Source organism: Petromyzon marinus, chromosome 10 (assembly GCF_048934315.1).
Source record: "Petromyzon marinus isolate PM22_M1 ecotype Great Lakes invasive population chromosome 10, UKy_Petmar_22M1.pri1.0, whole genome shotgun sequence".
Taxonomy (NCBI): domain Eukaryota; kingdom Metazoa; phylum Chordata; class Hyperoartia; order Petromyzontiformes; family Petromyzontidae; genus Petromyzon; species Petromyzon marinus.
This window is the reverse complement of record NC_133676.1, coordinates 410,493-437,680: the sequence shown is the minus strand read 5'-3', so window position 1 is coordinate 437,680 and position 27,188 is coordinate 410,493. Positions and strand designations below refer to the sequence as shown.

Genomic DNA, 27,188 nt, shown 5'->3' with positions numbered 1-27,188 from the left:
CCTTTCCTGGTCTCAGACTCCGGATCACCTTCAGTACTTCCTCAACAGATGGCACCTCAGCCAGCCACTCACAGGGGGTGACTTCTTCCAATATTTGAGGCACTGCAGCCTCAGCAGGATCATCCCCACTTTGTGCCACGATGTTTTCCTGGCTGATGGATTTCCCCTCCCCCAGGACCTCACAGAAATGCTCAGCAAATCTGCAAACCTGTTCCTGGGGGTCAGAGATTGGATCACCGTTTTTTCCCCTAATGATGGTAATAGGTGTGGTGCTGCAGGTTACTTTTTTGATGGAGTTAAATAGAGATTTGTGATCGCGGGCCACTGAGGCAGACTCCATCTCCTCAGCAACCTGCGACCACCACCCATCATTGCAGCGCCTCACGGCTCTCCAAACCTCCGAGCGAAGGCTGTGGTAAGCCTCCTCATTCTCTGACGTGGGATTCTGTAGCCAATGACAGTGGGCCTGTCGCTTTTTCTCAACCAACCTCAACACCTCCTCTGTCAGTCAGGGTCTCTGGGGAGGTCTGGACCACGTACCCAAAGCAGCCATTGCAGCTGCATGAGTCACAGTCCTAAACCTCGCCCATTTACCCTCGACATCAGGAGGAGTGGGGGACAATGCCAACCCCAGCCGCAAGCGATGATGAAATTCTCACTTGCAACTTTCATCAGATAACTGAGACCAGGCCACTTTAGGTTGGAATGGGGTCCTGGGTGTACACCCAACACCGGAGTGGAAGAATGGCAGGTGCATCTTACAGATGACTAGTCGATGGTCAGAGGGCAGATCAGCTCCACGGTAGGTCCTGGTGTCAAGGACATGGGCTCGCATCCTCTAGTCCGTCACTATGTAGTCCAGCAGATGTTCTTGCTTGGACCCGGCATGCATCCATGATGTTGTGTGGATGCGCCGATGCCGGAACAGCGTGTTGGTAATTACAAGCCCATGGGTTGCACAAAAATCTAGCAGCCTCCTACCGTTGTTATTGAGCTGATCTGGCCCATGCCCTCCAATCACTCCAGACCAGGTGCCAGCATCATGACCAACTCGGGTATTGAAGTCACCCAACAAGATGACTCTATCCTGAGGGGCCACTTTAGCCAGCACCTGTGGCACGAGGTCATAGAAGGCATCTGACTCATCGGCTTTGCCTGCATCCCTCCACGGATGTTCGTCTTCGGAGGGGGCATAAATAACCACGAACACCACTCCTCTCCTCCGGTTGATGGGAAGGCGAGCCCAAAGTAGCCTGGGGCTTACAGCTTCCCACACCTCACCGCCACGCTCCCACGCCCCCTTCATTCTTTTGTTCAAAAGAAGAGCCACATCCTGTTGTTTGGCAGTCTGTTGCCCCGAGTAGAGGACTGTCCACCCCTCATGGTGGCAGGAGCCAGAACCGGTCCACCGGACCTCCTGAATGCCACAGAGATCCAGGCGGTACCGGTCCAGCTCCCGACAGAGGAGTGGCAGCCTCTCCTCCGCAGTGAGCGTTCGAACATTCCACGTGGCCACACGAAGTGGCTTTTCGTTGTTTCTGGAGGAGCCCCGAGTGTAGAGATTCAATCTCCTGGCTCCGCCAATTGGAGTTTGGCCAGGAGACGTCAAAAATGCTTGTCCCCCTGGGGCCTCCGGCACAAGCTTATTAGTTACATATTTCAGTCGTGGTTTAGTGGTAAAATTTTGAAGGTGGAGGGGTTACCAGCCCCTCGCACCCATCCAGAGCCCCCCGTTTAGCCACTGTGGTGGTCACAGACGCCATGAGGGGAGTAGCCAATCGGAATTGGCCCTCCCCCCACAGCACTGTCCACGACAGAGTTGCCCATCCGGCACTGCGAGGAGTTAGCGGGTTGTTTTACCGTGTACTCACCCACACACGCAGACACACCCACACACAGACACTCACACACACACACTCACACACAGACACCCACACACATATACACCCACACACACAGACACCATTACACAGCATGCACTCCACTCACGGGCTTGATGTCCCCGTGTACGATGCCCCGGGACTTGGTGTGGGCCAGGAAGTGGAGGATGGCCCTAGTGTACGACCTCACCGCATCCTCGTGACTTTGCCACAGCGTCATCTGTCTGAGCACGCAATGGAGTTTCGCCCTGCCACGCGGAGAGACAGCGACCATGTCAGTCACATCAGCGACGACGTCAGCGACGACGTCAGTGACATCAGCGGTTAGCGTGCTGCGCTGCGAACCTGGCGAACTGGGCTCGGTTCCCGCTCATGGCCAACACCCAGTGACGATTATCTGAACCGGTCCTGGGTCTACCCTAGGTCGACTCAGCCTCAAATGAGTACCTGGTGCGATGTGTAAACATCGCCACTGGGGAGACAAAGACGGCCGCGCGTGGTGTTGGCCACCCACCCCCTCGTGTGCCGTGCCGGCCTTTAAAGGTGCTCGCTAACAGCACTTGCCACTACAGTCTGTTAAGGCTATATGGGGGATCTTTGATCTTTGTGTGCGTATGTTGAAATTCATTCACACCGTACGTAGCCAAGCATGCTAATGTGTGGGTCTCTATGGGTGTCTGTGTGGGTGTCTCTGTGGGTCTCTATGGGTCTCTGTGGGTCTGGGGGTCTGTGGGTCTCTGTGTGTGAATGTATGCAGAACTTCTTTTGCACCATACATAGCCAACCGTACTAATGTATGGGTATGGGTGTCTCTATGGGTCTGTATGGGTGGTGGTGGTGTTGTGGTGGTGGTGTTTGGTGGTGGTGGTGTTTGGTGGTGGTGTTTGGTGGTGGTGGGTGCTGGTGGGTGATGGTGGATGGGTGGTGGGTGGGTGGTTATGGTGGGTGGTTGGGTGAGGGGTTGTGCTGGTGATGGTGGGTGGTTGAGTGGGTGGTGTGGTGGTGATGGTGGGTGGGTGGTGGAGGGTGAGTGGGTGAGTGGTGTGGTGGTGAGTGAGTGAGTGGGTAAGTGGTGGTGGTGAGTGAGTGAGTGGGTGAGTGGTGGTGGTGGTGGGTGAGTGGTGGTGGTGGTGGTGATGGTGAGTTAGTCGGTGGTGGTGGTGAGTGAGTGGGTGGTGGGTGAGTGAGTGAACGAGTGAGTGGGTGAGTGAATGTTGGTGGTGAGTTAATGAGTGAGTGAGTGGTGGTAGTGGTGCTGGTGGTGTGCGTACTTCAACAGCTCCATGACAAGGCATTTGTGGCCTCGAAAGTAGAAAGTCTCCAGGACCCTGACTACGTTGTAGTCCACGTTGCTACGGTCGCTCTGGAGCTCCATGGACATTAGCAGCTCTGTTCTCTGGTGCTTTTCTTCCCTGGAGCTGCGAGCGAGTGAGCAAGTTCACAGAACGAGAGAGAGAAAGAAAGAGAGACAGATAGAGAGAAAGAGACATAAAGAAACAGAGATCAAGACAGAGACAGACAGAGAGAGACAGAGACAGAGAGTTTAGACTTTAATATACAGTGGGTCTGTGTGTGGAACACTGAGTAGTAGTAGTGGGTCTGTGTGTGGAACACTGAGTAGTAATAGTGGGTCTGTGTGTGGAACACTGAGTAGTAGTAGTGGGTCTGTGTGTGTAACACAGAGTAGTAGTAGTGGGTCTGTGTGTGTAACACTGCGTAGAAGTCGTATTGGATCTGTGTGTGTAACACTGTGTAGTAGTAGTGGGTCTGTGTGTGTAACACTGAATAGTAGTAGTGGGTCTGTGTGTGTAACACTGAGTAGAAGTCGTATTGGATCTGTGTGTAACACTGTGTAGTAGTAGTGGGTCTATGTGTGTAACACTGAGTAGTAGTAGTGGGTCTGTGTGTGTAACACTGAGTAGTAGTGGGTCTGTGTGTGTAACACTGAGTAGTAGTAATGGGTCTGTGTGTGTAACACTGAGTAGTAGTAGTGGGTCTGTGTGTGTAACACTGAGTAGTAGTAGTGGGTCTGTGTGTGTAACAGTGAGTAGTAGTAATGTGTCTGTGTGTGTAACACTGAGTAGTAGTAGTGGGTCTATGTGTGTAACACTGATTAGTAGTAGTGGGTCTGTGTCTGTAACACTGAGTAGTAGTAATGGGTAATGCGTAGTTGGTCTGTCGCTATCAATATTATCCACAATAGAGGTGAGTTTGGGTTATATGACGTAAATATAAATGTTGTGTCATTAAACCCGCCACACTGACACACGCCCAATTGGTTGAGGTGGTTTGTCACCTAAACACAAAATGCTTGGCCAGCTCGTTACTTGCTCAGCACTTAACTGGTTGTTGTGTTGGAAAGTGTCAAAGTCAATTGTCAGTGTTGTGGTGGGGTTCGTCTCCAACACACAACCAGTGGTGGCGGTGGTGGTGAGGGTGGTGGGGAGGTGGTGGTGGGGTGGGAGTGTCGCTGTGGAGGTGGTGGTGGGGAGGTGGTGGTTGAGCGATGGAGATTCAAGTAAAGGATGTTCAGTCATTGTTTGTTGTTGTGGTTCACAGCCAGCAGCAGTCCCATAGTGTGTGTTTGTTTATTGTTCTTGTTATTGGTGGTGTTATTGTTGTTGTTGACTGCACTGCTGCGCCAGGGCCCACTCACGTGGAGGGCGAGGCGAGGATCTTGAGAGCCACCATCGTCCGAGTCTTGTGGTCCAGACACCTCACCACCACGCTCTGCCCACCCTGCCCAATCTTCCTGTCCAGCTGGAAGCGGTAGTAGAAGTGCTCGTTCTGGACCTGCAGGGGTCACGGGAGGTCAGGGTGGGGGTCACGAGGAGGTCACATGTAGCCAACAGTGCTAATCTGTGGGTCACTGTGGGTGTCTGTGGGTGTCTCTGTGCGTCTCTATGTGTCTGTGTGTCTCTGTATGTGTGTATGTTGAACTTCTTTCGCACTGTACGTAGCCAACCGTGCTAATCTGTGGTGCTTTATGGGTATCAGTGTCTCTGTGTGGGCCTTCATGATAGTGAACAGGCCCGGGTAAAACTACGTGGCCGGGAGTCAGAGCCATTCCCTGTACACCTTGGGGTGTGACAGGGATGTCCTCTGGCTCCCATATTATTTAACATCTATTTCGACCACGTAGTTCGTGAAGCCTTCAATAGCTGTACCAGGGGAATCTCCATTTGGTACAGATACAATGGGAGGCTGATCGATGCCCGGGTGCGGTCAACGGATGGCTCCCTATTGCTCAACCACGTTATGTATGCCGATGATTTGGTAATAGCTGCTCATTCAGAGGAGGAGTTGGAGACGCTGCTGCTGAGACTGGAGTGTGCCACTAAGAGATGGGGCCTTACCATCAGCCCCACCAAAACTAAGCACCTGCCTGGGTATTTTGTACCATCGGATACTCCACCCCCACAACTCCCAATCGGTGATGGGGCAATTGTGGAGAGAGTGGAGAGTTTCCCATACCTGGGCAGTGTGCTTATGACCAGCTACAGTTTAACAGCAGAGGTCTCACTCAGAATCAGTCGGGCGGCAATATATTTTCATCGGTTGTGTAACGCTGTGTGGAAGCTACCTGGTCTGTCGCTCCGCACTAAGCTTCAGGTCTTCTCGGCCACGGTCATTCCCTCCCTTCTCTACACATGCGAAACGTGGACCCCCCAAATGGAACATCTTCGCCGGTTAGAAACATTTAGGCTAGCCTGCCTACGATCCATCATGGGTTTAACCAGGCTGGATTGTGTGAGGAGCTCACAAATCTTTGAAAGATCTGGGCAAGGTCCCATCGGTGAGCTCCTCCGGCAGGCAAGGCTGCGTTGGATGGGTCATGTAGCCCGCATGCCCAGCCAACGCATGCCGAAACAGATTTTATTCGGCCGGATCAAGGGGGCTAAACGGGCGCAGCACGGGCTAGAGAAGAGATGGAGTGATGTGGTACAGGAGGATGCGGTGTCAAGATCAGCCTCTGTGGAGGAGGCTCGTGAAGGACGCTACTGGGAAGTTGGAGGCAGCCGCCCTCCAACAACAACGGAGGGCGGAGGAGCGACGGTCACAACAATGAGCGGAGCGCCGGGTGGCTAAAGCACAGCAGGATGGCACAGTAGGGGGCACAGGTGGTGCATCAGCCAGTCATCTCAGACAGTCGTCCCGTGGCACCTGGGTCTACCCCGTGACCTCCTGGCAGCGGGCGTTCAACACTTCACGTGGCCTCAAGGTGCACCTGGCCTGGCACAAGCGTTGTGGTGACGTCACCGCCACTTAGTGGCGAATGGCGGTTGTTGTGTCTGTGTCTTTGTGTGTGTCTGTGAGTCTCACAAGGATGTAGTTGTTGTCGTCGTCGTCAAATTCTCCGTTCTTCACTCCCCCTCGTGAGCTTCCTTCCCCGTCCAGAGTGAAGAACCAAACTTCCTGCATGGTGGCCAGCTCCAGCTTCTGGCGCTCAGTCAAGTGAGGCTTGAAGAGACTCAGGATCGCTGCACACGTGACAACAATAACAACTTAAACTATAAACTAATTTTATTTACGCACACACCGGGTTAAGCCCCCCACCGAAGTGACTGGTATCATCATCCTAATCGTCGTCATCATCGTCATCATCATTATCATCATTGTCATCATCGTCGTCGTCATCATTATCATTGTCATCATCGTCGTCATCATCGTCGTCATAGTCATCGTCATCATCATCGTCGTCATCTTCATTATCATCATCGTCATCATCATCGTTGTCATCGTCGTCATCGTCATCATCGTCATCATCATCGTCGTCATCATCATCATCGTCGTCATCGTCGTCATCATCATCATCATCGTCAACATCGTCATCAACGTCATCGTCGTCGTCATCATCACCGTCATCATCATCGTCACCATCGTCGTCATCACCATGTGGGAGCCATTTGCTCTAAGTGCACGTTGATACAGACTTATAGAGACTCATAGAGAACCACAGAGATCCTCAGAGACCCACAAAGAACCATACTCATATAGAACCATAGAGACCCAAGGAGACCCATAGAGCCCCACAGAGATGCACAGAGACCCTCATAGACTCACAGAGACCCATACTCATATAGAACCAGAGACCCACAGAGACCCACTCATATAGACCATAGAGCCCCACAGAGATGCATAGAGACCCTCATAGACCCATACTCATATAGAACCAGAGACCCACAGAGACCCATATTCATATAGAACCATGGAGACCCACAGAGACCCACACAGAACCATACTCATATAGAACCATAGAGACCCAAGGATACCCATAGAGCTCCACAGAGACGCAGAGACCCTCAGAGACCCACTGAGACCCATATTCATATAGAACCAGAGACCCACAGAGACCCATACTTATATAGAACCATAGAGCCCCACAGAGACGCACAGAGACCCTCATAGACCCACAGAGACCCATACTCATATAGAACCATAGAGACCCACAGAGACTGCCACTCATATAGAACCAGAGACCCACAAAGACCTATACTCATATAGAACCATATAGACCCACAGAGACCGATACTCAGAGACCCACGGAGCGGTACAGGGTGCGTGTACGGATGATGAACTTCGTTCGCACTGCACGTAGTTAACCGTGCTAAGGTAGTGGTCTCTGTGGATCTATGGTTCTTTGTGGGGTGTATCTGTGTGTTTATGGGTCTCTATGGGTGTCTCTATGTGTCTTTGGAGTCTCTTTGGGTATCTCTGTGTGTCTATGGGTCTCTATGGGTGTCTCTATGTGTCTATGGGTATATCTGTGAGTCTCTATGTGTCTATAGGTGTCTCTGTGGGTCTAAGGGTCTCTATGGGTGTCTCTGTGGGTGGCTGGGTGTCTGTGGGTCTCTATGTGTGTCTCTGTGGGTCTCCGTGGTGGTCACTGCGTGGATTTGTTCCCCTTCACATTTTGAGGAATCACCATCGTCACGCTTTTATCAAAGTGTTTTTTCGCTGCTGCTGTGCATTTCCAGGCGATGACAATGATGATGATTTGATGATATCAGGCCACTTGGTTGAGCTGCTGCTATTTGAGCTGCTATCATTCTTAGACTTTGATGATTTTCCTGCTCATCTCTCTCTCTCTCTAACCTTTGGGTGATTTGCTGCGGATTAATCCGGTGCCAGAGGTGAACGCGCTCCACGTGGTGATAGATGGAGGCTGCCTCCCACTCGGTCCAGCTCGACTTGTCTACACACACACAAACACACACACGTACAAAGACAAAGATCCCCCGTATAGCTTGTAACAGACTGTTGGGGAAAGTGCTTATAGCGAGCCCCTATGAAGCCCAGCATGGCACACGAGGGGGTAGGTGGGCAGCACCATGCCCGGCCACCTTTGTCTCCACAGTGGCGATGTCTACACACCACACACGGTACTCATTTGAGGCTGAGTCGACCTACGGGAGGCCCAGGACCGGTTCAAATAATCGTCACTGGTGTTGGCCATAAGCGGGAATCGAACCCGGGTTGCCAGGTTCGTGGCAGTGCGCAAACTGCTACACTACCGCTCCCCACATACACATAAATAAAAAATAAAGATCCCCCATATAGCCTTAACAGACTGTAGGGGGCAAGTGCTGTTAGCGAGCACCTATGAAGGCCGGAACGGTACACGAGGGGGTGGGTGGCCAGCACCACGCCCGACCGCCTTTTTCTCCCTAGTGGCGATGTTTACACACCGCACCAGGTACTCATTTGAGGCTGAGTCGACCTAGGGGAGGCCCGGGACCGGTTCAGATAATCGTCACTGGTGTTGGCCGTGAGCGGGAATCGAACCCGGGTCGCCAGGTTCATAGCGCAGCGCGCTAACCGCTACACTATCGCTACACACATACACACACACATAGACAAAGGTGCAGTAGACTCGTCAACACACACACACAAAGACAACGGTCCCCTTGAGGCTGTAACAAAACTGTGTTCAAAGGTGTGGGTGTTTGTAAGTGTGGGTGTTCATGAGTGTGGGTGGTGTTCGTAATTGTGGGTGTTCGTAGGTGGGTAGTGTTCGTAAGTGTGGATCTTTGTAAGTGTGGGTGGTGTTTGTAAGTGTGGGTGTTCGTAGGTGGGTAGTGTTCGCAAGTGTGGATCTTTGTAAGTGTGGGTGGTGTTCGTAAGTGTGGGTGTTCATAGGTGTGGGTGGTGTTCGTAAGTGAGGATGTTCGTCAGTGAGGGTGTTCGTCAGTGAGGGTGTTGGTGTGGTGTTTGTAAGTGAGGGTGTTCATCAGTGTGGGTGGTGTTTTGTAAGTCCTGGTGTGGTTCATATGTCGAGCAAAAGGGGTCACGCATACCATGGCGCTAATTCTGAGAGTAGCGTTGTTGTGCTCCGTAAATATCTCGGTGTCTCTGCGTGGAGAGTGGAGGGGGGGGACGGAGGAGAGAGTCAGTGGAGGGCGAGGTCACCGCGATCACAAGTGGACTCACATCGTCAACACGGACTCACACATTCATCACAAACTCACATCCTCACCACGAACCCGCATCCACACTACGGAATCACACCCTCACCAATAACCCACAATACAAACCCCATTCACCAAGAACCCACAACACGGATCCACACACTCACCAAGAACCCACAAAACAGACAAACACACTCTTACCACGAGCCCACAACACGGACCCACACACTCACGACGAACCCACAACACGGACCCACACACTCACCACGAACCCGCAACACGGACCCACACACTTCCCACGAACCCACAACACGGACCCACACACTCACCACGAACCCACAACACGAACCCACACACTTACCACGAACCCACAACACGGACCCTTACACTCACCAAGAACCCACAACACAGACAAACACACTTTTACCACGAACCCGCAATACGGACCCACACTCTCACCACGAACCCACAATACAAACCCACACTCACCAAGAACCCACAACACGGACCCACACACTCACCAAAAACCCACAACACAGACCAATACATTCACCACGAACCCGCAACAAGGACACACACACTCACCACGAACCCACAACACGGACCCACACACTCAACACGAACCCACAACACGGACCCACACACTCACCACGAACCCACAACACGGACCCACGCACTCACCACGAACCCACAACACGGACCCACACACTCACCACGAACCCACAACACAGACCAACACACTCACCAGGAACCCGCAATACGGACCCACACTCTTCCCACGAACCCACAACACAGACCCACGCACTCACCACGAACCCACAACACGGACCCACACACTCACCACGAACCCACAACACGGACCCACACACTCACCACGAACCCACAACACGGACCCACACACTCACCACGAACCCACAACATGGACCCACACACTCACCACGAACCCACAACACAGACCAACACACTCACCAGGAACCCGCAATACGGACCCACACTCTTACCACGAACCCACAACACGGACCCACACACTCACCAAAAACCCACAACACAGACCAATACATTCACCACGAACCCGCAACACGGACACACACACTCACCACGAACCCACAACACGGACCCACACTCACCACGAACCCACAACATGGACCCACACACTTCCCACGAACCCACAACACGGACCCACACACTCAACACGAACCCACAACACGGACTCACACACTCACCACGAACCAACAACACGGACCCACGCACTCACCACGAACCCACAATACAAACCCACACTCACCAAGAACCCACAACACGGACCCACACACTCACCAAAAACCCACAACACGGACCCACACACTCACCACGAACCCACAACACGGACCCACGCACTCACCACGAACCCACAACACGGACCCACACACTCACCACGAACCCACAACACAGACCAACACACTCACCAGGAACCCGCAATACGGACCCACACTCTTCCCACGAACCCACAACACGGACCCACGCACTCACCACGAACCCACAACACAGACCAACATACTCACCACGAACCTGCAACATGGGCCCACACACTCACCACGAACCCACAACACGGACTCATACACTCACCACGAACCCACAACACGGACCCACACACTCACCACGAGCCCACAACACGGACCCACACACTCACGACGAACCCACAACACGGACCCACACACTCACCACGAACCCGCAACACGGACCCACACACTTCCCACGAACCCACAACACGGACCCACACACTCACCACGAACCCACAACACGAACCCACACACTTACCACGAACCCACAACACGGACCCTTACACTCACCAAGAACCCACAACACAGACAAACACACTCTTACCACGAACCCGCAATACGGACCCACACTCTCACCACGAACCCACAATACAAACCCACAATACAAACCCACACTCACCAAGAACCCACAATACAGATCCACACACTCACCAAGAACCCACAACACAGACCAATACATTCACCACGAACCCGCAACACGGACCCACACACTCACCACGAACCCACAACACGGACCCACACACTCACCATGAACCCACAACACGGACCCACACACTCACCACGAACCCACAACATGGACCCACACACTCACCACGAACCCACAACAGGGACCCACACACTCACCACGAACCCACAACATGGACCCACACACTCACCACGAACCCACAACACAGACCAACACACTCACCAGGAACCCGCAATACGGACCCACACTCTTACCACGAACCCACAACACGGACCCACACACTCACCACGAACCCACAACACGGACCCACACTCTCACCACGAACCCACAATACAAACCCACACTCACCAAGAACCGACAACACGGACCCACACACTCACCAAAAACCCACAACACAGACCAATACATTCACCACGAACCCGCAACACGGACACACACACTCACCACGAACCCACAACACGGACCCACACACTCACCACGAACCCACAACATGGACCCACACACTTCCCACGAACCCACAACACGGACCCACACACTCAACACGAACCCACAACACGGACCCACACACTCACCACGAACCCACAACACGGACCCACGCACTCACCACGAACCCACAACACGGACCCACACACTCACCACGAACCCACAACACAGACCAACACACTCACCAGGAACCCGCAATACGGACCCACACTCTTCCCACGAACCCACAACACGGACCCACGCACTCACCACGAACCCACAACACAGACCAACATACTCACCACGAACCTGCAACATGGGCCCACACACTCACCACGAACCCACAACACAGACTCATACACTCACCACGAACCCACAACACGGACCCACACACTCACCACGAACCCACAATACAAACCCACACTCACCAAGAACCCACAACACGGATCCACCCACTCACCAAGAACCCACAACACAGACCAATACATTCACCACGAACCCACAACACGGACCCACACACTCACCACGAACCCACAACACGGACCCACACACTAGACCACGAACCCACAACACGGACCCACAGACTCTTACCACGAACCCACAACACGGACCCACACACTCACCACGAACCCACAACACGGACCCACACACTCACCACGAACCCACAACACGGACCCACACACTCACCACGAACCCACAACATGGACCCACACACTCACCACGAACCCACAACACGGACCCACACACTCACCACGAACCCACAACACGGACCCACACACTCACCACGAACCCACAACACGGACCCACACACTCACCACGAACCCACAACATGGACCCACACACTCACCACGAACCCAGAACACGGACCCACACACTCACCACGAACCCACAACACGGACCCACACACTCTCCACGAACCCACAACACGGACCCACACACTCACCACGAACCCACAACACGGACCTACACTCTCACCACGAACCCACAACACGGACCCACACGCTCACCACGAACCCACAACACGGACCCACACACTTACCACGAACCCACAACACGGACCCACACACTCACCACGAACCCACAACACGGACCCACACACTCAACACGAACCCACAACACGGACCCACACACTCACCACGAACCCACAACACAGACCAACACACTCACCACGAACCCACAACACGGACCCACACACTCAACACGAACCCACAACACGGACCCACACTCTTCCCACGAACCCACAACACGGACCCACACACCACGAACCCACAACACAGACCAACATACTCACCACGAACCTGTAACATGGGCCCACACACTCACCACGAACCCACAACACGGACTCATACACTCACCACGAACCCACAACATGGACCCACACACTCACCACGAACCCACAATACAAACCCACACTCACCAGAATCCACAACACGGATCCACCCACTCATCAAGAACCCACAACACAGACCAATACATTCACCACGAACCCACAACACGGACCCACACACTCACCACGAACCCACAACACGGACCCACACACTCACCACGGACCCACACACTCACCACGAACCCGCAATACGGACCCACACTCTCACCACGAACCCACAATACAAACCCACAATACAAACCCACACTCACCAAGAACCCACAATACGGATCCACACACTCACCAAGAACCCACAACACAGACCAATACATTCACCACGAACCCGCAACACGGACCCACACACTCACCACGAACCCACAACACGGACCCACACACTCACCATGAACCCACAACACGGACCCACACACTCACCACGAACCCACAACACGGACCCACACACTCACCACGAACCCACAACACGGACCCACACACTCACCACGAACCCACAACATGGACCCACACACTCACCACGAACCCACAACACAGACCAACACACTCACCAGGAACCCGCAATACGGACCCACACTCTTACCACGAACCCACAACACGGACCCACACACTCACCACGAACCCACAACACGGACCCACACTCTCACCACGAACCCACAATACAAACCCACACTCACCAAGAACCCACAACACGGACCCACACACTCACCAAAAACCCACAACACAGACCAATACATTCACCACGAACCCGCAACACGGACACACACACTCACCACGAACCCACAACACGGACCCACACACTCACCACAAACCCACAACATGGACGCACACACTTCCCACGAACCCACAACACGGACCCACACACTCAACACGAACCCACAACACGGACCCACACACTCACCACGAACCCACAACACGGACCCACGCACTCACCACGAACCCACAACACGGACCCACACACTCACCACGAACCCACAACACAGACCAACACACTCACCAGGAACCCGCAATACGGACCCACACTCTTCCCACGAACCCACAACACGGACCCACGCACTCACCACGAACCCACAACACAGACCAACATACTCACCACGAACCTGCAACATGGGCCCACACACTCACCACGAACCCACAACACGGACTCATACACTCACCACGAACCCACAACACGGACCCACACACTCACCACGAACCCACAATACAAACCCACACTCACCAAGAACGCACAACACGGATCCACCCACTCACCAAGAACCCACAACACAGACCAATACATTCACCACGAACCCACAACACGGACCCACACACTCACCACGAACCCACAACACGGACCCACACACTAGACCACGAACCCACAACACGGACCCACAGACTCTTACCACGAACCCACAACACGGACCCACACACTCACCACGAACCCACAACACGGACCCACACACTCACCACGAACCCACAACACGGACCCACACACTCACCACGAACCCACAACATGGACCCACACACTGACCACGAACCCACAACACGGACCCACACACTCACCACGAACCCACAACACGGACCCACACACTCACCACGAACCCACAACACGGACCCACACACTCACCACGAACCCACAACATGGACCCACACACTCACCACGAACCCAGAACACGGACCCACACACTCACCACGAACCCACAACACGGACCCACACACTCACCACGAACCCACAACACGGACCCACACACTCACCACGAACCCACAACACGGACCCACACTCTCACCACGAACCCACAACACGGACCCACACGCTCACCATGAACCCACAACACGGACCCACACACTTACCACGAACCCACAACACGGACCCACACACTCACCACGAACCCACAACACGGACCCACACACTCACCACGAACCCACAACATGGACCCACACACTCACCACGAACCCACAACACGGACCCACACACTCACCACGAACCCACAACACGGACCCACACACTCACCACGAACCCACAACACGGACCCACACACTCTTACCACAACACGGACCCACACACTCACCACGAACCCACAACACGGACCCACATACTCACCACGAACCCACAACACGGACCCACACACTCACCACGAACCCACAACACGGACCCACACTCTCACCACGAACCCACAATACAAACCCACACTCACCAAGAACCCACAACACGGACCCACACACTCACCAAAAACCCACAACACAGACCAATACATTCACCACGAACCCGCAACACGGACACACACACTCACCACGAACCCACAACACGGACCCACACACTCACCACGAACCCACAACATGGACCCACACACTTCCCACGAACCCACAACACGGACCCACACACTCAACACGAACCCACAACACGGACCCACACACTCACCACGAACCCACAACACGGACCCACGCACTCACCACGAACCCACAACACGGACTCATACACTCACCACGAACCCACAACACGGACCCACACACTCACCACGAACCCACAATACAAACCCACACTCACCAAGAACCCACAACACGGATCCACCCACTCACCAAGAACCCACAACACAGACCAATACATTCACCACGAACCCACAACACGGACACACACACTCACCACGAACCCACAACACGGACCAACACACTAGACCACGAACCCACAACACGGACCCACACACTCACCACGAACCCACAACACGGACCCACACACTCACCACGAACCCACAACATGGACCCACACACTCACCACGAACCCACAACACGGACCCACACACTCACCACGAACCCACAACACGGACCCACACACTCACCACGAACCCACAACATGGACCCACACACTCACCACGAACCCACAACACGGACCCACACACTCACCACGAACCCACAACACGGACCCACACACTCACCACGAACCCACAACACGGACCCACACACTCACCACGAACCCACAACATGGACCCACACACTCACCACGAACCCAGAACACGGACCCACACACTCACCACGAACACACAACACGGACCCACACACTCACCACGAACCCACAACACGGACCCACACACTCACCACGAACCCACAACACGGACCCACACTCTCACCACGAACCCACAACACGGACCCACACGCTCACCACGAACCCACAACACGGACCCACACACTTACCACGAACCCACAACACGGACCCACACACTCACCACGAACCCACAACACGGACCCACACACTCAACACGAACCCACAACACGGACCCACACACTCACCAACACACTCACCACGAACCCACAACACGGACCCACACACTCACCACGAACCCACAACACAGACCAACACACTCACCACGAACCCACAACACGGACCCACACACTCACCACGAACCCACAACACGGACCCACACACTCAACACGAACCCACAACACGGACCCACACACTCACCACGAACCCACAACACAGACCAACACACTCACCACGAACCCACAACACAGACCAACACACTCAACACGAACCCACAACACGGACCCACACTCTTCCCACGAACCCACAACACGGACCCACACACCACGAACCCACAACACAGACCAACATACTCACCACGAACCTGTAACATGGGCCCACACACTCACCACGAACCCACAACACGGACTCATACACTCACCACGAACCCACAACTTGGACCCACACACTCACCACGAACCCACAATACAAACCCACACTCACCAGAATCCACAACACGGATCCACCCACTCATCAAGAACCCACAACACAGACCAATACATTCACCACGAACCCACAACACGGACCCACACACTCACCACGAACCCACACCACGAACCCACAACACGGACCCACACACTCACCACGGACCCACACACTCACCACGAACCCACAACATGGATCCACACACTCACCACGAACCCACAACACGGACCCACACACTCTTACCACAACACGGACCCACACACTCACCACGAACCCACAACACGGACCCACATACTCACCACGAACCCACAACACGGACCCACACACTCACCACGAACCCACAACACGGACCCATACACTCACCACGAACCCACAACACGGACCCACACACTCACCACGAATCCACAACACGGACACACACAGCTCACCTCGTAAAGATTTTCGAGTGGATGGCTTCGACAGAACCTGCTCGAAAGTCGATGATGAAAATGAAGCAGCCGTAGATCCAGCAGCAGCCGCCTCCTTCACATCCGTCTAAAATTGTGAAGAGACGTTATTGCAGCCACGCCCCGTCGAGTGACGTCTTACAACGCGACCACGCCCACCGACAGCTCCTCCCCTGGGCACCACCCACCACCCCCGCGTCTACTTCCGGGTTATGGAGATTGGAGGCGGTGGCGGGAAAATCTGAACCCTATCTGGGCCTCCTCTAGGTCGACGCAGCCTGAAGGTGCCTACACGGGACTCAGTGTGATGAGTCTGTGGGTCTCTGTGTGGTGAGTTTATGGGTCTCTGTGGTGAGTTTGTGGGTCTCTGTGTGGTGAGTCTCTGTGTGGCGAGTCTGTGGGTTTCTGTGTGGTTTGTGGATCTCTGCGTGGTGAGTGTAGGTTTTTGTGTGTGGTGAGTCTGTGGAACTTTGTGTGGTGAGTCTCTGTGTGGTGAGGCTGTGGGTTTCAGTGTGGTGAGTTTATGGGTCTCTGTGGTGAGTTTGTGGGTCTCTGTGTGGTGAGTCTGTGTGGCGAGTCTGTGGATCTCTGTGGTGAGTCTGTGGGTCTATGTGTTGTGAGTCTGTGGGTCTATGTGATGAGTTTGTGGGTCTCAGTGTGGTGAGTCTCTGTGTGGCGAGTCTGTGGGTTTCTGTGTGGTTTGTGGATCTCTGTGTGGTGAGAGTAGGTTTTTGTGTGTTGCGAGTCTGTGGAACTTTGTGTGGTGAGTCTCTGTTTGGTGAGTCTGTGGGTCTCTGTGGTGAATCTGTGGGTCTCAGTGTGATGAGTGAGGGTCTCAGTGTGATGAGTCTGTGGGTCTCTGTGGGCCTCTGTGTGGTTTATGGGTCTCTGTGGTGAGTTTGTGTGGCGAGTCTGTGGGTCTCTGTGTGGTGAGTCTGTGGATCTCTGTGGCGAGTCTGTGGGTCTATGTGTGGTGAGTCTGTGGGTCTATGTGATGAGTTTGTGGGTCTCAGTGTGGTGAGTCTCTGTGTGGCGAGTCTGTGGGTTTCTGTGTGGTTTGTGGATCTGTGTGGTGAGTGTAGGTTTTTGTGTGTGGTGAGTCTGTGGAACTTTGTGTGGTGAGTCTCTGTGTGGTGAGTCTGTGGGTCTCTGTGTGGTGAGTTTGTGGGTCTCTGTGGTGAGTTTGTGGGTCTCTGTGTGGTGAGTCTCTGTGTGGTGAGTCTGTGTGGTGAGTCTGTGTCTCTGTGGTGAGTCTGTGGGTCTCTGTGTGGTGGTGCAGTGGTTAGTGTGCTGTGTGTGTGGGAGAGGTGGTGCAGTGGTTAGTGCGCTGTGTGTGTGGGGAGCGGTAGTGCAGTGGTTAGCGCACTGTGTGTGGAGAGCGGTGGTGCAGTGGTTAGCGTGCTGTGTGTGTGTGTGGGGAGCAGTAGTGGAGTGGTTAGTGCTCTGTGTGTTGGGAGTGGTGGTGCAGTGGTTAGCGTGCTGTGTGTGTGGGGAACGGTGGTGTAGTGGTTAGCGCACTGTGTGTGTGGGGAGCGGTAGTGCAGTGGTTAGCGCACTGTGTGTGTGGGGAGCGGTGGTGTAGTGGTTTGCGCACTGTGTGTGTGGGGAGCGGTGATGCAGTGGTTAGCGCACTGTGTGTGTGGGGAGCGGTAGTGGAGTGGTTAGTGCGCTGTGTGTGTGCGGAGCGGTGGTGCAGTGGTTAGCGTGCTGTGTGTGGGGAACGGTGGTGCAGCGGTTAGCGCACTGTGTGTGGGGAGCGGTAGAGTCGCGTCGATAGAAAAATAATAATCAAGGTAAGGTTAAATCTTCATTTGAAGCTTTCGTGACTGCAGGAATCCATACTCTTTGGTTAGCGCACTGTGTGTGTGTCTGTTAGGGGAGCGGTGGTGCAGTGGTTAGCGCCGATGCAGCTCCCTATCGATGTGCCTGTTACAGAGACAGATTGCCGGAGCCTGCCACTTGCAGAACTGAATTGTGTGTGTTGTGTCTCTGCTTATATCTGAAATTCCCTCCCCTCGGCTCGCCTTCTCAGAAAGGACCGGAATTCCTTTGATTTCGCTCTCAGCTTGTGGGGGCAGTTGTTTGTCCGGTGTACGTGTGTGTGTGTCTGTTTTAATTTATTGAAGTAACTGTTAAGTCTCATCAAGACCTGGTTCCCGTCCCCCTCCGCAAGCCACCCCGCGATCAATGGAAACAGATGCTCCAAATTGCCCCTAAGTGTGTTTTTCTAGTTTTTCAACTTTCTGCAATAATTAATCTGGAAGGAGGAGGGGTTCCTTTTGTCAGGCTGCGTTCTACCTCCTCCTCTTCCCTTCCGGTTGGAGGTGTTACATTTTCTTGTCTCTCACGAAGAGGGGCGCCGTCTCTTGAAGTTTGACCTCCCGTTACCATGTTTTCTGTTCACTCTGATAGGTTGTGAGTTGCGAGAACAATAAACATGATTTTCCACACCTTATCTTAGAATGTGTCCCTTTTTGCGGTGGTGACTCTTTAAGTGACTCAAGGTATGTTTTGAGCAGTGTTTACAGTGCGTCCGTCGTGGTTTGGAAGACAAAGGCGGTTGGGAGACTGATTCTATGGAATACATATTATCTTGGTTGTGTGTGATTGACCTGTTTTGCATTGTATTTCTTCTAGATGGCCCTCGGTCTAATGCTTACTAAGTATTATTTGGTCTATGTTTAACCAAGGTTTTGTGATGACATAGTTGTTACCACATGTATTCCTAGGGTTTTATTAATCTTTGTTCCCCGTCTGTATCCAGTGATCCGTGCTTTTTATTCACGAGTTGTATTTTGATATCTTGAGGTTTGAAGATCTGGCTAAGTTTTGACTTAGACTTTCGTGACTGCCGGAAATAATTATTTGGTTATTTTGGTAGAGTCGCGTCGATAGAAAAATAATAAAGGTAAGGTTAAATCTTCATTTAAAGCTTTCGTGACTGCAGGAATCCATACTCTTTGGTTCTTTCGGTAAAGTCACGTAGTTAGAAATAAAATCAAATAAAACAAATCGCGACGTTTCGATTGCAACACAAGCAATCATCATCAGGTGGGAAAAACCACAGCAAGAATTTTTTTTGCTGAAGTGGGAGAGAGATGCCGTGGTAAGAGGTTATATAGGTAAGAGACTGGGGAGGGGCAAGGGGAGAGAGAGGGGGGGGTAGGGGGGGGCGTTGCGTGGACGCTCGGAGAGGGACGTGAAGCTGGACAGGGAGGAAATAGGTGGGGCTGGAAGTGGGAGGCCGAGAGAGCTGGGGATGCGGGGGGGAAGTTAACTGGGACACACGAGCGGTGCAGTGCAGCAACAACGCCAATGCAGCAGCAACGCCAATGCAGCAACAACGCCAATGCAGCAACAATGCCAATGCAGCAACAGCGCCAATGCAGCAACAATGCCAATGCAGCAACAACGCCAATGCAGCAACAACGCCAATGCAGCAACAATGCCAATGCAGCAACAACGCCAATGCAGCAACAGCGCCAATGCAGCAACACTGCCAATGCAGCAACAATGCCAATGCAGCAACAATGCCAAACGCTGGGGATCCGGGGGGAAATTAACTCGGAAAAATAGACTAGTACCCGGCAGATATGATGGAATAACCATTAAACAGTTAAGTTTTTACCTGGTTGTTTAATCTTTGGCGTTAAAGGATTGGTGTTTCAGGGTTGGCGTTCAAGGGATGCTATTTAAAGGTTCGCGTTTCAGGATTGGTGTTTAATGGTTGGCGTTTACGGGTTGATGTTTATCGGATGGTGTTTAAGGGTTGGGTTTTAAGGGTTGGCGTTTTAGAGTTTGCGTTTAAGGGTTGGTGTTTTTTGGGTTGGCCGTTTAAGCTTCGGCGTTTAAGTGTTGGTGTTTAAGGGTTGATGTTTACTGGTTGGTGTTTATGGGATGATGTTTAAGTGTTGGGGTTTAAGGGTTGGCGTTTAAGGGTTGGTGTTTAAGGGTTGGCGTTTAAGGGTTGGTGTTTAAGGGTTGATGTTTAGGGGTTGGGGTTTAAGGGTTGGCTTTTAGAGTTGGCGTTTAATAAGGGTTGGCGTTTATGGGTTGGTGTGTAAGGGTTGGCGTTTAATGAAGGTTGACGTTTAAGGGTTGGCTTTTAACGGTTAGTGTTTAAGGTTGGCGTTTATGGGTTGGTGTTTAAGGTTGGCGTTTATGGGTTGGTGTTTAAGGTTGGCGTTTAAGGGTTGGTGTTTAAGGGTTGGCGTTTATGGGTTGGGGGGGGGGACGAGGTACGTTGATGGGTTAGGAGGGAGACGAGGTGAGGTGATGGGTGATGTGGGAGAAGAAATAATGGGTGAGGAGAGACTAGGTAAGGTGATGGGTGAGGAGGGAGACGAGGTGAGGTGGTGGCTGTGGAGAGACGAGGTGAGGTGATGGGTGAGAAGGCAGATGAGCTGAGGTGATGGGTGAGGAAGGGGACGAGGTGAGGTGATGAGTTGATAGGCGAGGAGATACAAGGTGAGTTGATGGGAGGGAGACGAGGTGAAGTGAGGGGTGAGGAGGCAGACGAGGTGAGTTGGTGGGTGAAGAAGGGGACGAGGTGAGGTGATGAGTGAGGTAGAGGAGGTGAGGTGATGGGTGAGGAGAGTCGAGGAGTGGCGATGGGTGATTAGGAGGCAGAAGAGGTGAGTTCATAGGTGAGGAGAGACGAGGTGAGGTGATGGGTGAGGAGAGACAAGGTGAGTTGATGGGAGGGAGAAGAGGTGAAGTGAGGGGTGAGGAGGCATACGAGGTGAGTTGATGGGTGAGGAGAGACGAGGTGAGGTTATGGGTGATTAGGAGGCAGAAGAGGTGAGGTGATAGGTGAGGAGAGACGAGGTCAGGTGATGGGTGAGAAGGCAGACGAGGTGAGGTGATGGTTGAGGAGAGACGAGATGAGCTGATGGGTGAGGAGAGACGAAGTGAGGTGATGGGTGAGAAGGCAGACGAGGTGAGGTGATGGGTGAGGAGGCAGGTGAGGTGATGGGTGGGGAGAGACAAGGTGACGTAATGAGTAAGCAGAAACGAGGTGAGGTGATGGGTGAGAAGGCAGATGAGAAGAAGTGATGGGTGAGGAAGGGGACGAGGAGAGGTACACGAGATGAGGTGATGGGTGAGGAGTGTCGAGGTGAGGAGATGGGAGGTAAACGAGGTGAGGTGATTGGTGAGGATTTCGACGTGAGGAGATGGGTGATTATGAGGCAGACGAGGTGAGTTTATAGGTGAGGAGAGATGAGGTGAGGTGATGGGTGAGGAGAGACAAGGTGAGGTGAAGGGTGAGGAGGGAGAAGAAGTGAGGTGAATGGGTGAGGCCGACGAGGTGAGGTGATGGGTGAGGAGAGACAAGGTGAGGTGAAGGGTGAGGAGGCAGACGAGGTGAGGTGATGGGTGAGGAAGGGGACAAGGTGAGTTGATGAGTTGATAGGTGAGGAGATACAAGGTGAGTTGATGGGAGGGAGACGAGGTGAAGTGAGGGGTGAGGAGGCAGACGAGGTTAGTTGGTGGGTGAGGAAGGGGACGAGTTGAGGTGATGGGTGAGGTAGACGAGGTGAGGTGATGGGTGAGGAGAGTCGAGGAGAGGCGATGGGTGATTAGGAGGCAGAAGAGGTGAGTTGATAGGTGAGGAGAAAGGAGGTGAGGTGATGGGAGGGAGACGTGGTGAAGTGAGGGGTGAGGAGGTCGACGAGATGAGGTGATGGGTGAAGAGAGACATGGTGAGGTGATGGGGGGGAGACGTGATGAGGTGATGGGTGAGGAGAGACAAGGTTAGGTGATGTGCAAGCAGAGACGAGGTGAGGTGATGGGTGAGGAACGGGACGAGGTGAGGTGATGAGATGATAGGTGAGGAGAGACAAGGTGAGTTGATGGGAGGGAGACGAGGTGAAGTGAGGGGTGAGCAGGCAGACGAGGTGAGTTGATGGGGGAGGAAGGGGACGAGGTGAAGTGAGGGGTGAGGAGGCATATGACGTGAGTTGATGGGTGAGGAGAGACGAGGTGAGGTTATAATTGATTAGGAGGCAGAAGAGGTGTTAAGTGTGGATCGACAAGCTGACGTGAAGGGTGAGGAGAGACAAGGTGAGGTGATGCGTGAGGAGAGACGAGTTGAGGGGATGGGTGATGAAGGGGACGAGTTGAGGGGATGGGTGAGGAGATACGAGGTGAGTTAACGTTTGAGAAGGGAGATGAGGTGATGGGTGAGGTAGACGAGATGAGTTGATCGGTGAGGATTAGACGAGGTGAGGTTTTGGGTGATTACGAGGCAGAAGATGTGAGGAGATAGGTGAGGAGTGACGAGGTGAGGTGATGGGTGAGGAGAAACAAGGTGAGGTGATGGGTGAGGGTGACGAGGTGAATGATGGGTGAGGAGAGACAAGGTGAGGTGATGGGTTTGGAGGGAGACGAGGTGAGGTGATGAGTAAGCAGTAAAGAGGTGAGGTGATGGGTGAGGAAGGGGACGAGGTGAAGTAGAAGAGATGTGGTGATGGGTGAGGAGAGACGAGGTGAGGTGATGGGAGGGAGACGAGGTGAAGTGATGGGTGAGGAGGCAGACGAGGGGAGTTGATGGGTGAGGAAGGAGACGATTTGAGGTGATAGGTGAGGAGAGACGAGGTGATGTGATGGGTGAGTAGGAGGCAGACGAGGTGAGGTGATAGGTGAGGAGAGATGAGGTTAGGTCATGGGTGAGGAGGGAGGCGAGGTGAGGAGATGAGTGATTAGGAGTTAGAAGAGTTGAGGTGACAGTTGCCGAAAGACGTGGCGAGGTGATGGGTGAGGAGAGACGAGGTGAGGTGATGGCAGGGAGACAAGTTGAGGTGATGAGCAAGCAGAGACGAGGTGACGTGATGGGTGAGAACCCAGACGAGGTGAGTTGATGGGCGAAGAAGGCGACGAGGCGAGGTGATGAGTTGATAGGTGAGGAGAGACAAGGTGAGTTGATGGGAGGGAGACGAGACGAGGTGAGGTGATGGGAGGGAAACAAAGTGAAGTGAGGGGTGAGGAGGCAGACGAGGTGAGTCGATGGGTGAGGAAGGGGACGAGGTGAGGTGATGGGTGAGGTAGACGAGGTGAGGTGATGGGTGATTAAGAGGCAGAAGAGCTGAGTCAATAGGTGAGGAGAGACGAGGTGAGGTGATGTGTGAGTCAAGACGTTCACCTCCCACTACCCCTCCCACTCTCTCGTTCACCCACCCACTCACCCTCCCACTCACACGTTCACCCTCCCAAACCCACCTACTCACTTGTACACCATCCAACTCACTCGTTCACGAATCCACTCACTCACCCTCAGACTCACTCGTTCACCCTCCCACTCACGCTCCCACTCACTCGTCCACTCACCCTCCTACTCACTCTTCCATCCACCCACCCACTCACTCGTTCAGCCACCCACTCACCCACCCACTCACTCGTTCACCCTCGCACGCACTCGTTCACCCTCCCATTTACTCACTCGTTCACCCTCGCACACACTCGTGCAGCCAAACCCTCACCGTACAAATCACTCGTTCACCCTTCCACACCGTCCCACTCAGTCGTTCACCCACCCACTTACTAGTTCACCCACCCACTCACCCTCCTACTCACACGTTCACCCACCCACTCACCCTCCCCTTCACTCTTTCACCCTCGCACACACTCGTTCACCCAAACACTCACCCTTCAAATATCTAGTTCACCCTCCCACTCACCCTTGCACTCACTCGTTCACCCTCCCACTCACCCTCCTACTCACTCGTCCGACCACCCACTCACTCGTTCACCCTCCCACTCAAGCTCCCACTCACTCGTTCACCCTCCCACACACTCGTTCAGCCAAACGCTCACCCTCCCACTCACTGGTTCACCCTCCCACTCACGATCCCACTCACCCTTCCACCCATTCGTTCCCCAACCCACTCACTAGTTCACCTTACCACTCACCCTCCGACTCAGTCGTTCACACTCCCACACCGTCCCACTCACTCGTTCACCCACCCACTTACTAGTTCACCCACCCTCTTATTCTCCCACTCACACGTTCACCTCCCACTCACGCTCCCACTCACTCGTTCACCCTCACACTAACCCACCCACTCACCCTCCCACTCATTAACCTACCCACCCACTCATCCTGCCACCCAATCACCCTCCCACTCACTCGTTCACCCAGCCACTCACCCTCCCACTCACCCTTCCATCCATTCGTTCCCCAATCCACTCACACGTTCACCCTCCCACTCACCCTCCTACTTACTCGTCCACTCAGCCTCATACTCACTCGTCCACCCACCCACTCACTCGTTCACCAACCCATTCACCATCCCACTCAATTGTTCACCCACTCACTCACCTTCCCATTCACCCTTCCATCCATTCGTTCTCCAACCCACTCACACGTCCACCCTCCCACTCACTCTCCCACTCACCCTCCCACTCACTCGTTCACCCTCCCACTCACGCTCCCACTCACCCTTCCATCCATTCGTTCCCAACCCCCTCACTCGTTCACCCTCCCACTCACCCTCCTACTCATTCGTCCACCCACCCACTCACTCGTTCACCCTCCCACTCACCCTTCCACTCACCTTCCCACTCACTCGTTCACCCACCCCCTCACCCTCCCAATCACTTGTTCACCCTCCCATTCACTCCTCCACGCAACGACTTACTCGTTCACCCTCCCACTCACCCTCCCACTCACCCTTCCATCCATTCATTCCCCAACCCACTCACTCGTTCACCCTCCCACTCACCCTCCTACTCACTCGTCCACCCCTCCACCCACCCACTCGCTCGTTCACGAATCCACTCACTCACCCTCCCACTGACTCATTCACCCTTCCACACACTCGTTCACCCTCCCACACCGTCCCACTCACTCGTTCACCCACCCACTTACTAGTTCACCCACCCACTCACCCTCCCAATCACTCGTTTACCCTCCCACACACTCGTTCAGCCAAACACGCACCCTCCCACTCACACGTTCACCCTTACACTCACTCGTTCACCCTCCCACTCACGCTCCCACTCACTCGTCCACTCACCCTCCTACTAACTCTTCCATCCACCCTCCCACTCACTTGTTCACCCTCGCACACACTCGTTCACCCTCCCATTTACTCACTCCTACACCATCCAACTCAATCATTCACAAATCCACTCACTCACCCTCCCACTCACTCGTTCACCATCCCACACACTCGTTCAGCCAAACGCTCACCATCCAAATCACTCGTTCACCCTTCCACACCGTCCCACTCAGTCGTTCACTCTCCCAGTCACGCTCCCACTCACCGTCTTACTCAGTCGTTCACCCACCCATTCATCATCCCACTCACTCGTTCGCCCTTCCACTCACCCTTCCATCCATTCGTTCCTCCACCCACTTTCTGGTCCACCCACCCACCCACTCACTCGTTCACCCTCCCACTCACCCTCTCACTCACCCTCCCACTCACCCTCCCACTCACACGTTCACCCACCCACTCACCCTCCCCTTCACTCTTTCACCCTCGCACACACTCGTTCCCCCAAACACTCACCCTTCAAATATCTCGTTCTCCATCCCACTCACCCTTGCATTCATTCGTTCACCCTCCCACTCACCCTCCTCCTCACTCGTCCACCCACCCACTCACTCGTTCACCCTCCCAATCAAGCTCCCACTCACAGGTTCACTCTCCCACTCACCCTCCCACTCACTCGTTCACCCTCCCATTCACGCTCCCACTCACCCTTCCATCCATTCGTTCCCCAACCCACTCACTCGTTCACCCTCCCACTCACCCTCTTACTCACTCGTCCACTCAGCCTCCAACGCACTCGTCCACCCTCCCACTCGCTCACCCTCCCTCTCCCTCGTTCACCCACCCATTCACCCTCACACTCACTCGTTCACCATCCGACTCGCGCTCCCACTCACCCTTCCATCCATTCGTTCCTCCA

At 53.8% G+C, this 27,188-nt stretch overlaps 1 protein-coding gene across 1 annotated transcript in view; it reads right to left on the bottom strand.

Moving 5' to 3' along the window:
• Positions 1 to 17,663, bottom strand: part of LOC142924184 (uncharacterized) — a 28,179-nt gene extending 10,516 nt beyond the window's left edge. Inside the window, exons 1-7 of the mRNA XM_076065992.1 lie at positions 17,256 to 17,663; positions 9,179 to 9,233; positions 7,977 to 8,076; positions 6,204 to 6,361; positions 4,537 to 4,673; positions 3,152 to 3,298; positions 1,990 to 2,128 (exon numbers count right to left, since the gene is read on the bottom strand). Of these exons, the coding sequence (XP_075922107.1) occupies positions 1,990 to 2,128; positions 3,152 to 3,298; positions 4,537 to 4,673; positions 6,204 to 6,361; positions 7,977 to 8,076; positions 9,179 to 9,181 (684 nt within the window). The 5' untranslated portion in view covers positions 9,182 to 9,233; positions 17,256 to 17,663. The remainder of the gene's footprint in view (positions 1 to 1,989; positions 2,129 to 3,151; positions 3,299 to 4,536; positions 4,674 to 6,203; positions 6,362 to 7,976; positions 8,077 to 9,178; positions 9,234 to 17,255) is intronic.
• Between the last annotated feature and the right edge of the window lie 9,525 nt (positions 17,664 to 27,188).